At 41.7% G+C, this 10,490-nt stretch overlaps 1 protein-coding gene across 1 annotated transcript; it reads left to right on the forward strand.

Moving 5' to 3' along the window:
- The first annotated feature begins 228 nt into the window (after positions 1–228).
- On the forward strand, positions 229–10,061 carry GPR55 (G protein-coupled receptor 55). The gene is made up of 3 exons (XM_009674111.2): positions 229–1,406; positions 2,431–2,663; positions 5,269–10,061. The coding sequence occupies exon 3, from the start codon at positions 5,276–5,278 to the stop codon at positions 6,263–6,265; it is 990 nt and encodes a 329-aa protein (XP_009672406.2). The 5' UTR covers positions 229–1,406; positions 2,431–2,663; positions 5,269–5,275; the 3' UTR covers positions 6,266–10,061.
- The last annotated feature ends 429 nt before the right edge of the window (positions 10,062–10,490 follow it).

Below are 10,490 nucleotides of genomic sequence, written 5' to 3' on the forward strand. Positions count from 1 at the left end.
ATGCCTTCTGCAAGAACAGCAGAACTTCCCTCTGAAGACTAAATTACCTCCAGAGCCAAGGGGCAATTTGAAAAACATCACTTAGAGGTTGGGGATTTTTTTTCTTCTGTATTTACTGCCTCAAAGAAGGGTTGCAGCATGTGATGTAAGAGCAGTCAGCTTTTACCACCACACTGAAACTAGTGGTTTTCAGCGCTAGCAGGCGAATTTCACGTTTTAGCCGGGGTCTGAAGAGAGTCTGTTTGCTCGCATCCACATGAAGTGTCCATGTGACATATACATATGCATCCAAACTTTTTTTCCTTCTGCCAGTTCTGTAGCTTGCAGATAGCGTTATTATTTAAGAGAATGTCACATTCTCATCAAACTGCAATTAACTTTTTTTTCCAGTAAAATTATGCTAATTTATGTAATCTGTTGGACACCGGTCCCCATCAAGCCACAGCTGGCCAGAGTCTGAACAGATCAGCAGCTTCGGTCCCTTTGTTCTACCCTTGTCCACTATCTACCATGAACAATGGTGAATTAACTCCCCCGTGTTCCTGCTGCTCATTCTTTGCAAGCATAATGATCTTTCCAAAATGGTGTACATCAGGCAGTACCTCCCAGAGCAGAGAAAGAGCTTAAACCTCCATTAGGACAGAGCTGTCGGTGGCAAACTGCTGAAAACGCAATGCGCGTCTTGTGAGTTAGAGGGCTTGCTCATTTCAAGAAAAGTGTGTCCTGGCTACTACGGGACTCACAGTACAAAGATAATAAGGCAACGGTTTTGTGCTCAATACACCTCATGTATCTTGTCAATTAGCATTTGTTTGCCAACTGGCAGCTATGAATCCAACACCTGGACTGGCTAAAACTGGCACAAGTCCTTTAAATAGTTTAACAGCTGCACACATGTGAGTATCTGCATCTTTCAGAAGTATCTGAGTACCAAAGTGCTGATTGCCAGTATGCAAATTGGGTGAAAACTGGGGGAAGAAGTCCTATTTCTATGACAGCCATTTCTACAACTTTCCACCTGCCCAGCTCCCCTCCAGCACATGGAATAATCTGCAATGTGACAGTAGCCACTACTGGCCTACTCAGTAAAGCTCTCAGCTGCTTCACAGCATGCGAAGACCAGTTCAAAACTAACCCCAGCTTTGGAGACAAACTGCTCTCCCCCCACATCAGCTACTGACTGGAAGCAGCTGAGGATACAAACCTTTACATTCTTTCACCTTCACTGGCCTATATAAAGAAACTCAAGCAGACTGTTTTGAAATAGGAAAAAAAAAAAGAAAAAAAGGATGTGGTAACAGTTTATGCCATATAGTAAGTGTTCTTTGTAGGGTATTATCTGTAGACAAATTCTATAGACTAACCTTGACTGAAGCAGTGCGGCTGATCTGCTTGCTGGGATTCAGGTAAAGTAATTCATTTTTAATTTTTTGTCTTAATTTTTCAGTAATTTGATAGAAGCATTGATTTCAGAGCATGATTTTTAGCATAGCCTGATGATTATTTCTTGTAAAGATCAAAGGGTAAGATGAAAAAGGTAGTGTTGCTTGTCTTAGAGCAGAAAGGTTTCCAGCTTCAGCGATATGCATACATATACTCTCTTGCAATGAAAATACCTTGGAAAAAATGGCAAGAAACTATCCAACTACAAATTAAACGCATGGCAGATATGGGACCTCCTGCTCTTTATTGCTCTAAGCCTTCTTACCCTTCTCTTGTGCATCTACAAAATAGCAATTTATAGCTAACACGAATAACGATCTAGAAAACAAATATAAACAAAGTCAGCTTCACAGCAGTAACATTATTTGATTTGAATTGATTAGGAAAGTAACTGTAAATGCTGTAAAAGTCCTCGCTGAAGCGGTGACCTGAATTTGCCTCATTCTTTTGTATTGTAGCTAAATTAAAAAGATTGGTTTGCTGTGTTCTGTGTCATCTGTTTATCATTTCCTCACTATTAAAGCTACACCTACACTTAACAGTAAGTTACAGACTTTCTGATGAGAATGTTCCTACCTATGAAGCTTTCATGGATAAGCATATTCTTAATTCATCCCCCTCCCGCCACGTGTGCTAACATATAGACTTGTCTGAACCAACCAGCACCAGATAAGCTCAGAACTGAGCTCCAAAAAGAAACCCATCCCACAAACTGCTGTGCTGCAAAAAAATCTGCAAAGGTGATACTGTAAAACCTTGATGTTCCGCTTCATAGGTCAGTAACTTTGCTACTAGCTTAGCCACAAGCTCCTGCTCACCATTAAGCCCAATTAATATTTAACTAGTCCGTGAGAAGTGGAAAATCCTCACTCAATAGGAGAAGCTGGGAGCACATGGAGCAGTGACAACACTGGGTCTGGACTGGCTAAGGCACTCTCTCTTGAGCAGTGTTAAACTTAGGCTCTTCCACTATCATTTGAATTACAGAAATTGTCTGAAACGGTCCTAGAGCTGCTTGCAATTCCTTCAGAGAACTCGTGGAGGCTAGAAGAATTTTCTTCAGAAGACAGGAAAAGAAAAACATGGTGCCTATCTCTAAACAAGGTGGAAAAGGAGGAGCAGGGAAATTTTAAGAACTAGGACTTGCTTCAGTACTTGGAAAAATATTGGAATCATCAATCAAAACTGTTTTCAAGCACCTAGAAGAAGACAACGCAGCAGTAAGTAACAATCTGCATAGATTTGTCTGAAAACGACTGGAATCAAAGTAATGCAACTTTCTTCAGGGACAGACTGACAGCACTTAGGGTGTAGGAGGGGGAACTAGGCTTCTAACGCTATCTCTAAAGAAATTCTCATAAGCCAGCTAAGGAAACATGATCTATATGAAACTTCTATATGATAAGTGAGCAACATACCAGTACCCGCTCAGATACCAATCAGTCTCAGTCATACAGAAAAGGTTCAGTCTTGCAGGGTTCAGTATCGTCAGTATTTCTGTTAATAACTTGGACATTGTAATAAAGAAGAAGCTTATTAAATGTCTACAAGCTTATTTGTTTAAAAAAAAAAAAAATTCTTCAAATAATTTTGGGCAAGCGTTACTGTGTGGACTGTTTGTTAACAATTCCCTCAGATTACTCAAAACGTGAAATTAAAATTTGAGGAGCGCAAAATGATTGAAAACATCAAACCTTTTGAGAATCAGGCACTCCACCTGAATTCTTGAAATTTCCATTTTAGAAACTGGCTAAAATTTCCTTGAAGCTAAGCGTTTTTCAGGAGTAATGCTACTTGTGATTGTACTAAGGAATTCTGAAGAATAGTGAGATAGGAACTTGACAAAAGTAGAATCAAAATTTGTACTTTTAATTTTAAAAGAGATCACAAGCAATTTTCTGATGTGTTCATCTAGGACATAAAACGTTGGATTAACAGGTGCTGTCCTCCCAAAAATATTTCACGTCGTCTGATTTTTTCCCCAACTGAACGATGCTCCTGCCAACATGACGCACGTGCCCACACAACCGCACAACACCCCTATTTCCTCCTACCTGCCCTGCATCCAGGTGACAGCAGTGTCTGCATGCGATGATCCCATGTACACGTAGTGCTGATACGTCACCACCTCCTGTGGAATTATCTCCCCTAATGTGTACCACAACCACATGATTTCTTTAAGCAGCTGCCTCACATTGGTGGCTCAAAGGGACTGACTCAATCCCAGATTGACTTATAAACCAAAGTTTTCTTTTGTTCTCATTTCTGACAGATTAATCTACTGATAACAATCAGATTTCCTTTTGTTATTTCCTAAACTCACACAACTGTGACTGTCCCACTCATGTGGCTCAGACCAGTTGCCCACAGCTAAGCCAGGCGAGGCCCCTCGACTGACAACACCTCCCCGCTCCGTTCTGCCAGCAGGTCTCCCTCCACTTGCACCACAGGGTCACCATTGTACCACTGTGAAGGACTAGTCCCACGTGAATTTGTGAAACCCTCTAGTAACCTTCCATTGACTCTTTTGTACTCATCGATTTTCTTGTAACCAAAGCCTCACCTACTTAATAACTCTTGTTCTAACCCCCAGTTTTTCTCATGTAACTTATTTTTGTCTAGTGCGCTTTACTGAAATCCAGTTGCCCTAGACCTTCTGCCTTTTCCTTACTTGAAAAATCAGGTATTTCAACAAAGACAACATTGCTCTGGCAAGGTCTGTCAAAGGCCTTGTGCTTTTTATTCAGTTTACCATGCTTTCAGTTATTCTTTAATTTACAATTTGTATGAAGCTTTGGGTTAAGAGATACAGAAGTGCTTAATTGCATTTGCCCCTCTTTCCTTAAATAGGTACACTAAACTGATTGTTTTCCAGATATACTGATTTCATACCTACTTGATAGACTCCGTAAAAATTCCTGGGCTGGACTTACAGCTTTTTGTGGCAGTTCTTTCAGTAGTCTGAGCTGGAAATAATCTGGTTTCCACGCTTGCTCACATGCTCACTCTCTTTCTATATATGACATTTTAATCATGTAAACAAAAAAAATTATTGTTTTTTGGTTTCTTCAGCAAAGTCCAACCCCGCTTGGTAACGCTTATTAGCTACCTGTCACTTTCTGCCCTCCAAAGCAGACACCCACTTCTTAATCAGCTTCTCAACTCCTCCCCGTTGCGTACTCAACTCATTCCTAGGTAAAAGCCCAGTCGGTCTTCGTAAGCTGACCTACTCAAAAACTGCATCAAACACAAGCACTATATGAAATAAAAATATCCATATGAGTGCAGAGATAGTAAAAGCACATTACCAAAAGCTACTGATGCATAGGGAATCATGGACATGTATCGTATTCAAAGTAAATTCCTAGCTATCACTTTGACCTAATAGACAGAACACTCATTTCACAAATTGCTGTGTAATGAAGGAACCACACACAGGCATTATGGAAGTTTAAGTAGACATACAAGTTACTTGCTATGACCAGCCCACTTCAGAGTCCTTGAAAGCATGGGTTTGAAGGGGCCAGCATCTTCAATATCTGAATGGGGTTATCCTAAAGGACCTGATAGTCAATAGATGCTGACTACCTGCACTGTAAGAATCAGGCTCCTTTAGGATAGATTAAGCCATTCAGAACGGAAATAGAAAGATCTGTGCTTAAAATGAGGACTCACTTTCAAAATTAGGCAAAGACCTATCAAGCGTCTGGTTCAGTTTTGTGGCGGGGAGGAGAAAGAGTTGCATCCAAAAGTATTCTGTTCTGAAACATCCAGAAACTAACTGGGGGCCTTGCACCTTTCCAACCTGTTCTCTGTGTGATTTAGGGGAGACATGGCCAACCACAGTGAGGAATGCAACTTTACTGGCATTGACAGCTTAGCAAAGACTCTCCAATACGGGATTTCCATCCCCACCTTCATTCTTGGCTTGGTTCTCAACACCCTGGCCCTCTCCGTGTTCTGCTGCTTTTGGAAGAAACAGACCAAAACCTCGGTCTACATGATCAATCTTGCACTTGCAGATGTCCTGCTGCTTCTCTCACTCCCTCTCAAGCTGTACTACTCCATCAAAGAAGCACCCAGGCTCCTGTGTGCATTTATCGAGTCTCTGTACTTCGTCAATATGTACGGCAGTATCTTCATTATTGTCTGCATTACAGTTGACAGATACATTTGCATAAGGCACCCCTTTGAAGGTCGAGCTAACCAGTCCCCCAAGCGGGCAATCTTGATTTGCTGCTTCATTTGGGTAATAGTCTGGCTTTGCAGCAGCCCAATGTATGCATTTCACAAGGACGAGAATTTAAAGTGCTTTCACAACATGTCAGAGCACGCTTGGAGCATTCCCCTCATTGTTTCTGTGGAGATTTTTGGATTCCTGATCCCACTCTCAGCGATGGTTTACTGCTCTGCTCAAAACATCCGGATTCTTCTGAATCAAAAGAGCAGAGATAAAAAGAAGGAAGACGACAGTAGCTCCTTACGAGCCATTACCATTAACCTCGTGGTATTTTTGGTGTGCTTCACACCAGTCCATCTTGGGATTTGCCTACAGTGCCTGGTAAGACAGCATGTGATAGAGGACTGCAGTCTGAAACAAAACATCAGCCTCTTCATTCAGATGTCAATGATATTTGCCAACCTGAACTGCTGCCTGGATGCCATCTTTTATTACTTTGCCGCAAAAGAATTTCGTGAGAAAACGAACATGAAGAAGATTATTGAACTATGTCCTGTCTTTAAGCCTTGTGCTACAGGACGGGATTGCCTGCAGTGGAAGAACATCTCTTCCTCAGCGCCCACTTGCCTTGCAGGACTCTGAGAGCGTTATCCTTGATGTAGCAGCAGGGTCACCCTGGCCACAGTAGGGAGGGGGCAGAAGGAGGAAGGACAGCGTTTTTCTGGTGAATGTGAACTTGCTTCATATTTTTCCTCCCATTAAAGGTGAAAGGGGAGAAGTGTTGGAAAAAAAGAATTTATTGTCTTAGTGCTATGTCCTTCACCTTGATGGTACTTGTTAAAACGTGAAAAGCTTGCCAGAGTAAAACAACATAAATCATGAGAACGCCACTTAAAATCAGCCTTCACCACCACTGCACCAGTTTTCCTTTCGCCAACTTGATCAGAAACTTGCTGGGGCCAGTCAAAAACAGAAGTGACTATTTCAAACCTTCTTTCTAACTTAGAAGGTAACCGAGAGTTAAAAGGCAATATAGGGCCAAAAGTCTGACTCTGTTCTTTACGTCTCTAAGCCTTGCATAAGGTTACCATCAGAACTCTTCTGGCATAAACAGCTTGGCCAGCCTGTTGCAATATTGAACCATACCTCCTATAAGCATTACAGACCGGTCCAGGCCATTACGGAGGACAGCTTGCCCAGTATGTGACCCTGAGCAATGTACATTTGTGATTATCTACGCTGAGGAATCAGCACAGTTTTCTCCAGCAATTTTAAATCTGACTTTGCACATGGAAAACAAAATAACTGCTTCAAATACTGCATTTAGTGAAAGATCCCACATGATGAACTGTGGGTAATCATCACTATGTTTATGCCAAAGATTTAACATGATACATGCATTAAAGTTTTCTGCCTGCCTTCTCATGCATTCCTGGAGGACAGGAATTGTGGAAGCAATCATAGCACCCCAGAAAAATAGGTTGGGACTACTCAGCTCAAACTCCTGGCTCCTAGTCGTGAGACAGGATCAGCCCCGTCCACCTCGTGCCTCAGAAAAGCCTTCCTAACTTTGCTTTACAAAACTCTGGAGACAAACGTCTTACAACCTTTCTCAGTCAGCTCTGCTGGTATTTCGCCACCCTTATATCACATGCAAGTTTGGCCCTGAGTGTAAACTAAAGATTTTATTGTTGCAATTTAAGTCCACGGTTTCTTCTACTGCGATACTAGTATGATTCATGTTGCCTTAGCCAGAAACATTTTCGCATAAAGAAGTTTATCTTTGGGCCTTTTAGAAACAGCTGTAAAAATTGTTCAAGATTGCTCAGAACCAGGTCTCTGTTCAAGAGCGGACGTTTTATTTATTCAAAACGTGAAAAGAAATTGGCTTCTGTCTGGAGCAAAAAAAGAAAGGGGAGGGGAGCTAGTTTTGAAAAAAAAAATTGCAGTCAATTGATTTCTTTATAAATTATTGATTGTGCAAGTGGGAAGCTGCACATATCTAACGTGTGAGTGTTTTAAAACTTGTTAGTACTAACAGCATGACCACCGCTGAGGCATGAAGGAGCTCAGAGGAAAGGAAAGGTTTTTATTATCTTCCTCACCAGCATCTGCAGAGTAGCAAGAGGAAGAGCTTTCCAAAACAGTAGATTCTCAAAACATTATTTACTACTGTCTCGATCATTCAGAAATCTGCAGCCTTTTCAGTATGGTTTAGCCTTTCCTTCTGTACCTTTGACATTAATTTGCATCTGAAAGATATGTGGGAGAAAGAACATGTTCTACCAAATAAACTGTATATGTAAGTTGAATGACTGTAAAATATATTTTCCTTCCTCAATGTGATGGCAGTGTATGATTCTTATCTGATTATTTCATGCCAAACTTTTACCATTGTTCCCTTAAAATCAGCTCCAAGACTTAACTGGAGATTTTCCTTTCCAGGAAACATGGTTCATAACTATGGCAACAGATAATAACTGAATTACCAGAAATAAATAGAAAAAGTAAGAACAGGACAGATAACCACCCCTAGAAATCTGGACAATCTAAAACATTTTCTGAGGAAACCCTCTCAGTAAATGCTTGACAATTCCCTGTCAAATCCCCTACAATATTTCCTCCAAAATGCTGAGCTCCTTCTTTTATGACGAGCCAATTATCTGAAACTTCATATTACCACTGGTGCAATTTGCAACTCTGCAAAAAGATAGCACTTCTTAAGGTTTAAAGTTTATCATGCACACGCAATGGGTGATGATACAGTACACATCCTCTGCAGCTCTGTGGACAACGCTAAGCCTGGGGTACGGCCAAGTGGCAGAGCCTCAGTCTGGAGGGAACCCAATAAACTCAAGGACTGGGCCAGCAGAAACCTCATTAATTTGAAGAAGCAGAAATTCAAAGTTCTGTACCAAGGGCGGTACAACCTCATGGATCGGCACAGGCTGGGAGACAAGGGATGATGCAGCTGCCCTCCTGGAGGGGTGATGGTGGACACCAGGCTCAATACAAGCCAATGGTGCACTCTTCACGTAAATAAGGCAAAACAGACACGAGGCTACATTAAAAGCATGGCCAGCACATACAGGAAAGTTATTACTGCCTTCTACTTGTATTACTGAGGCTGCACTAGAATAGCGTGTCCAGTTTTGGGCCTTACAGTTCAAGAGGGATATGGAGAAGCTGGAGAGGGTGAAGCAGAGGGTTAGCAAGATGCCTGGGGCACAGGGCAGCCAGCCTGAGAGGAGAGGTGAAGGGAGCTGGGCTGCTTTCCCCTGGCATGCCGGAAGGGAAGTAGCAGAGCCAAAATCTGCCCAGCAGTTCCTGACAAGATAACAAGGAGTAACGGCCCTTGGTTCGGGTTCAACATTAGGAAGAGCTTCTGCACTAGGAGGTAAGGCAGCACTGGCACAGGTTACCCAGAGATGCTGTGTGATACCCATCCACAGCGGGTTTTGAGACGTAGCTAGACAAAGCCACAGCTGAGTTGCTCTAGCGTTAGAGGCAAGCCTGCTCTGAGAAGGAGCTGAACTCCAGAGGTGCCTTCCCACCTTTCTGTGATTCTCAACTAATCCAAGCTCGTTTATTTTTCCCTTCCAAGACAAAAAGCCATCTCCTAGCGCTGTTGATGTTACGGCACTGTTTGTCAACAGCTCTACTGCAAGCACAGCCCAAAACTGAAGAAATATATTAGCTGCCTAAAAATCACCAGGCATGCATCTATGAGCCATAAGGCTACTATATTTGAAGCCAGGACTAATGAAGCAATATCCTTGTCTTCAACTGATTCATCACTAAATACCTGGAAAAGAGCATTTTATAATCTTAAAAAGAGTAAGTGCACAGACCTAGCAACCAGAGAGAAAAGATGCTTAGGGGCTCTCATAGTATGGTATGGGGAAAAGTTTGATCTGCCAGGGTTAGAAAGACAATGTTCACAGCAGTGCCTGGTAGACAGCAGAGTCGCAGCATGTACGAGCAGGGAGACAGGAGCTCTTCTTTGAGGAGCAGCTCTCTTTGGATGAGACTTCCACTTTCAGTCAGAAATCAACTTATTTTTTTCAACAAAGGAAACAGTGGTCCGCCTGTGAAATACAGCTGTAAGAATGGGAAGTGATGGGACCCACTATGTGCCACTGGTCTACAAACTCAGTCTGCTCAGTCCATATACCACAGCAAAATTGAAGAACAGAATCTAAAAGTTAAATTGGACTATTTTCCTCCTACTTATCATTACCAGCGCCACTGTTTTGTTGCTCAAAAGTGATTTTATATATAACCTCGTTTATCTCCAACTTTGCCTGTTACATATGTAAATGAGAGCAGCCTGCCTAAACATACTTTAAATTTCTGATAATGAAGGAAGAGAAAGAAGGAAGAGAGCCCAGCTGTGTTGGTTTCATGGGGCTATTACGATAGTCAAATTTTTATCATAAAAAAGCAAATCTTTTAAGTAAGAAGGTGTCACTTTCAATTCACTGCTTTTCAAGATGAACTTAAATTAAAAAAATAAACTCAAATTCTGTCCTTGACTTACAGCTAAGACTACCGTTCTTTTGCAAATGGTTTTTTTCCACATAGGCTCCTCTAATGACCTGTTAACTCTGGAGAACCTAAAGTTTTATCTTTAGAGCAGCAACAAAAACAAACAAAAACCTCCATGCAGCTTGAGAAGGCACACACTTCTGATGATGAATAAAACTGAAAAGTGCTTGACATTTTAAAAACAACAACAACAAAAGCCTTACTGAGTCAATGCAAGTTCACAATTTCAATTTTCAGACTGCACAACAGTAGCGTTTTCTTTTCTCTCAATGTTATCCCTAATACACAGGAAGATGACGGGAACCTGAATGAATACCCC

The sequence above is a fragment of the Struthio camelus genome, chromosome 9, assembly GCF_040807025.1.
Source record: "Struthio camelus isolate bStrCam1 chromosome 9, bStrCam1.hap1, whole genome shotgun sequence".
Lineage (NCBI taxonomy): Eukaryota > Metazoa > Chordata > Aves > Struthioniformes > Struthionidae > Struthio > Struthio camelus.

Excerpts from the sequence above, each read along its gene's own strand:
- GPR55 (XM_009674111.2), top strand. The coding sequence starts at position 5,276 with ATGGCCAACCACAGTGAGGAATGCAACTTTACTGGCATTGACAGCTTA.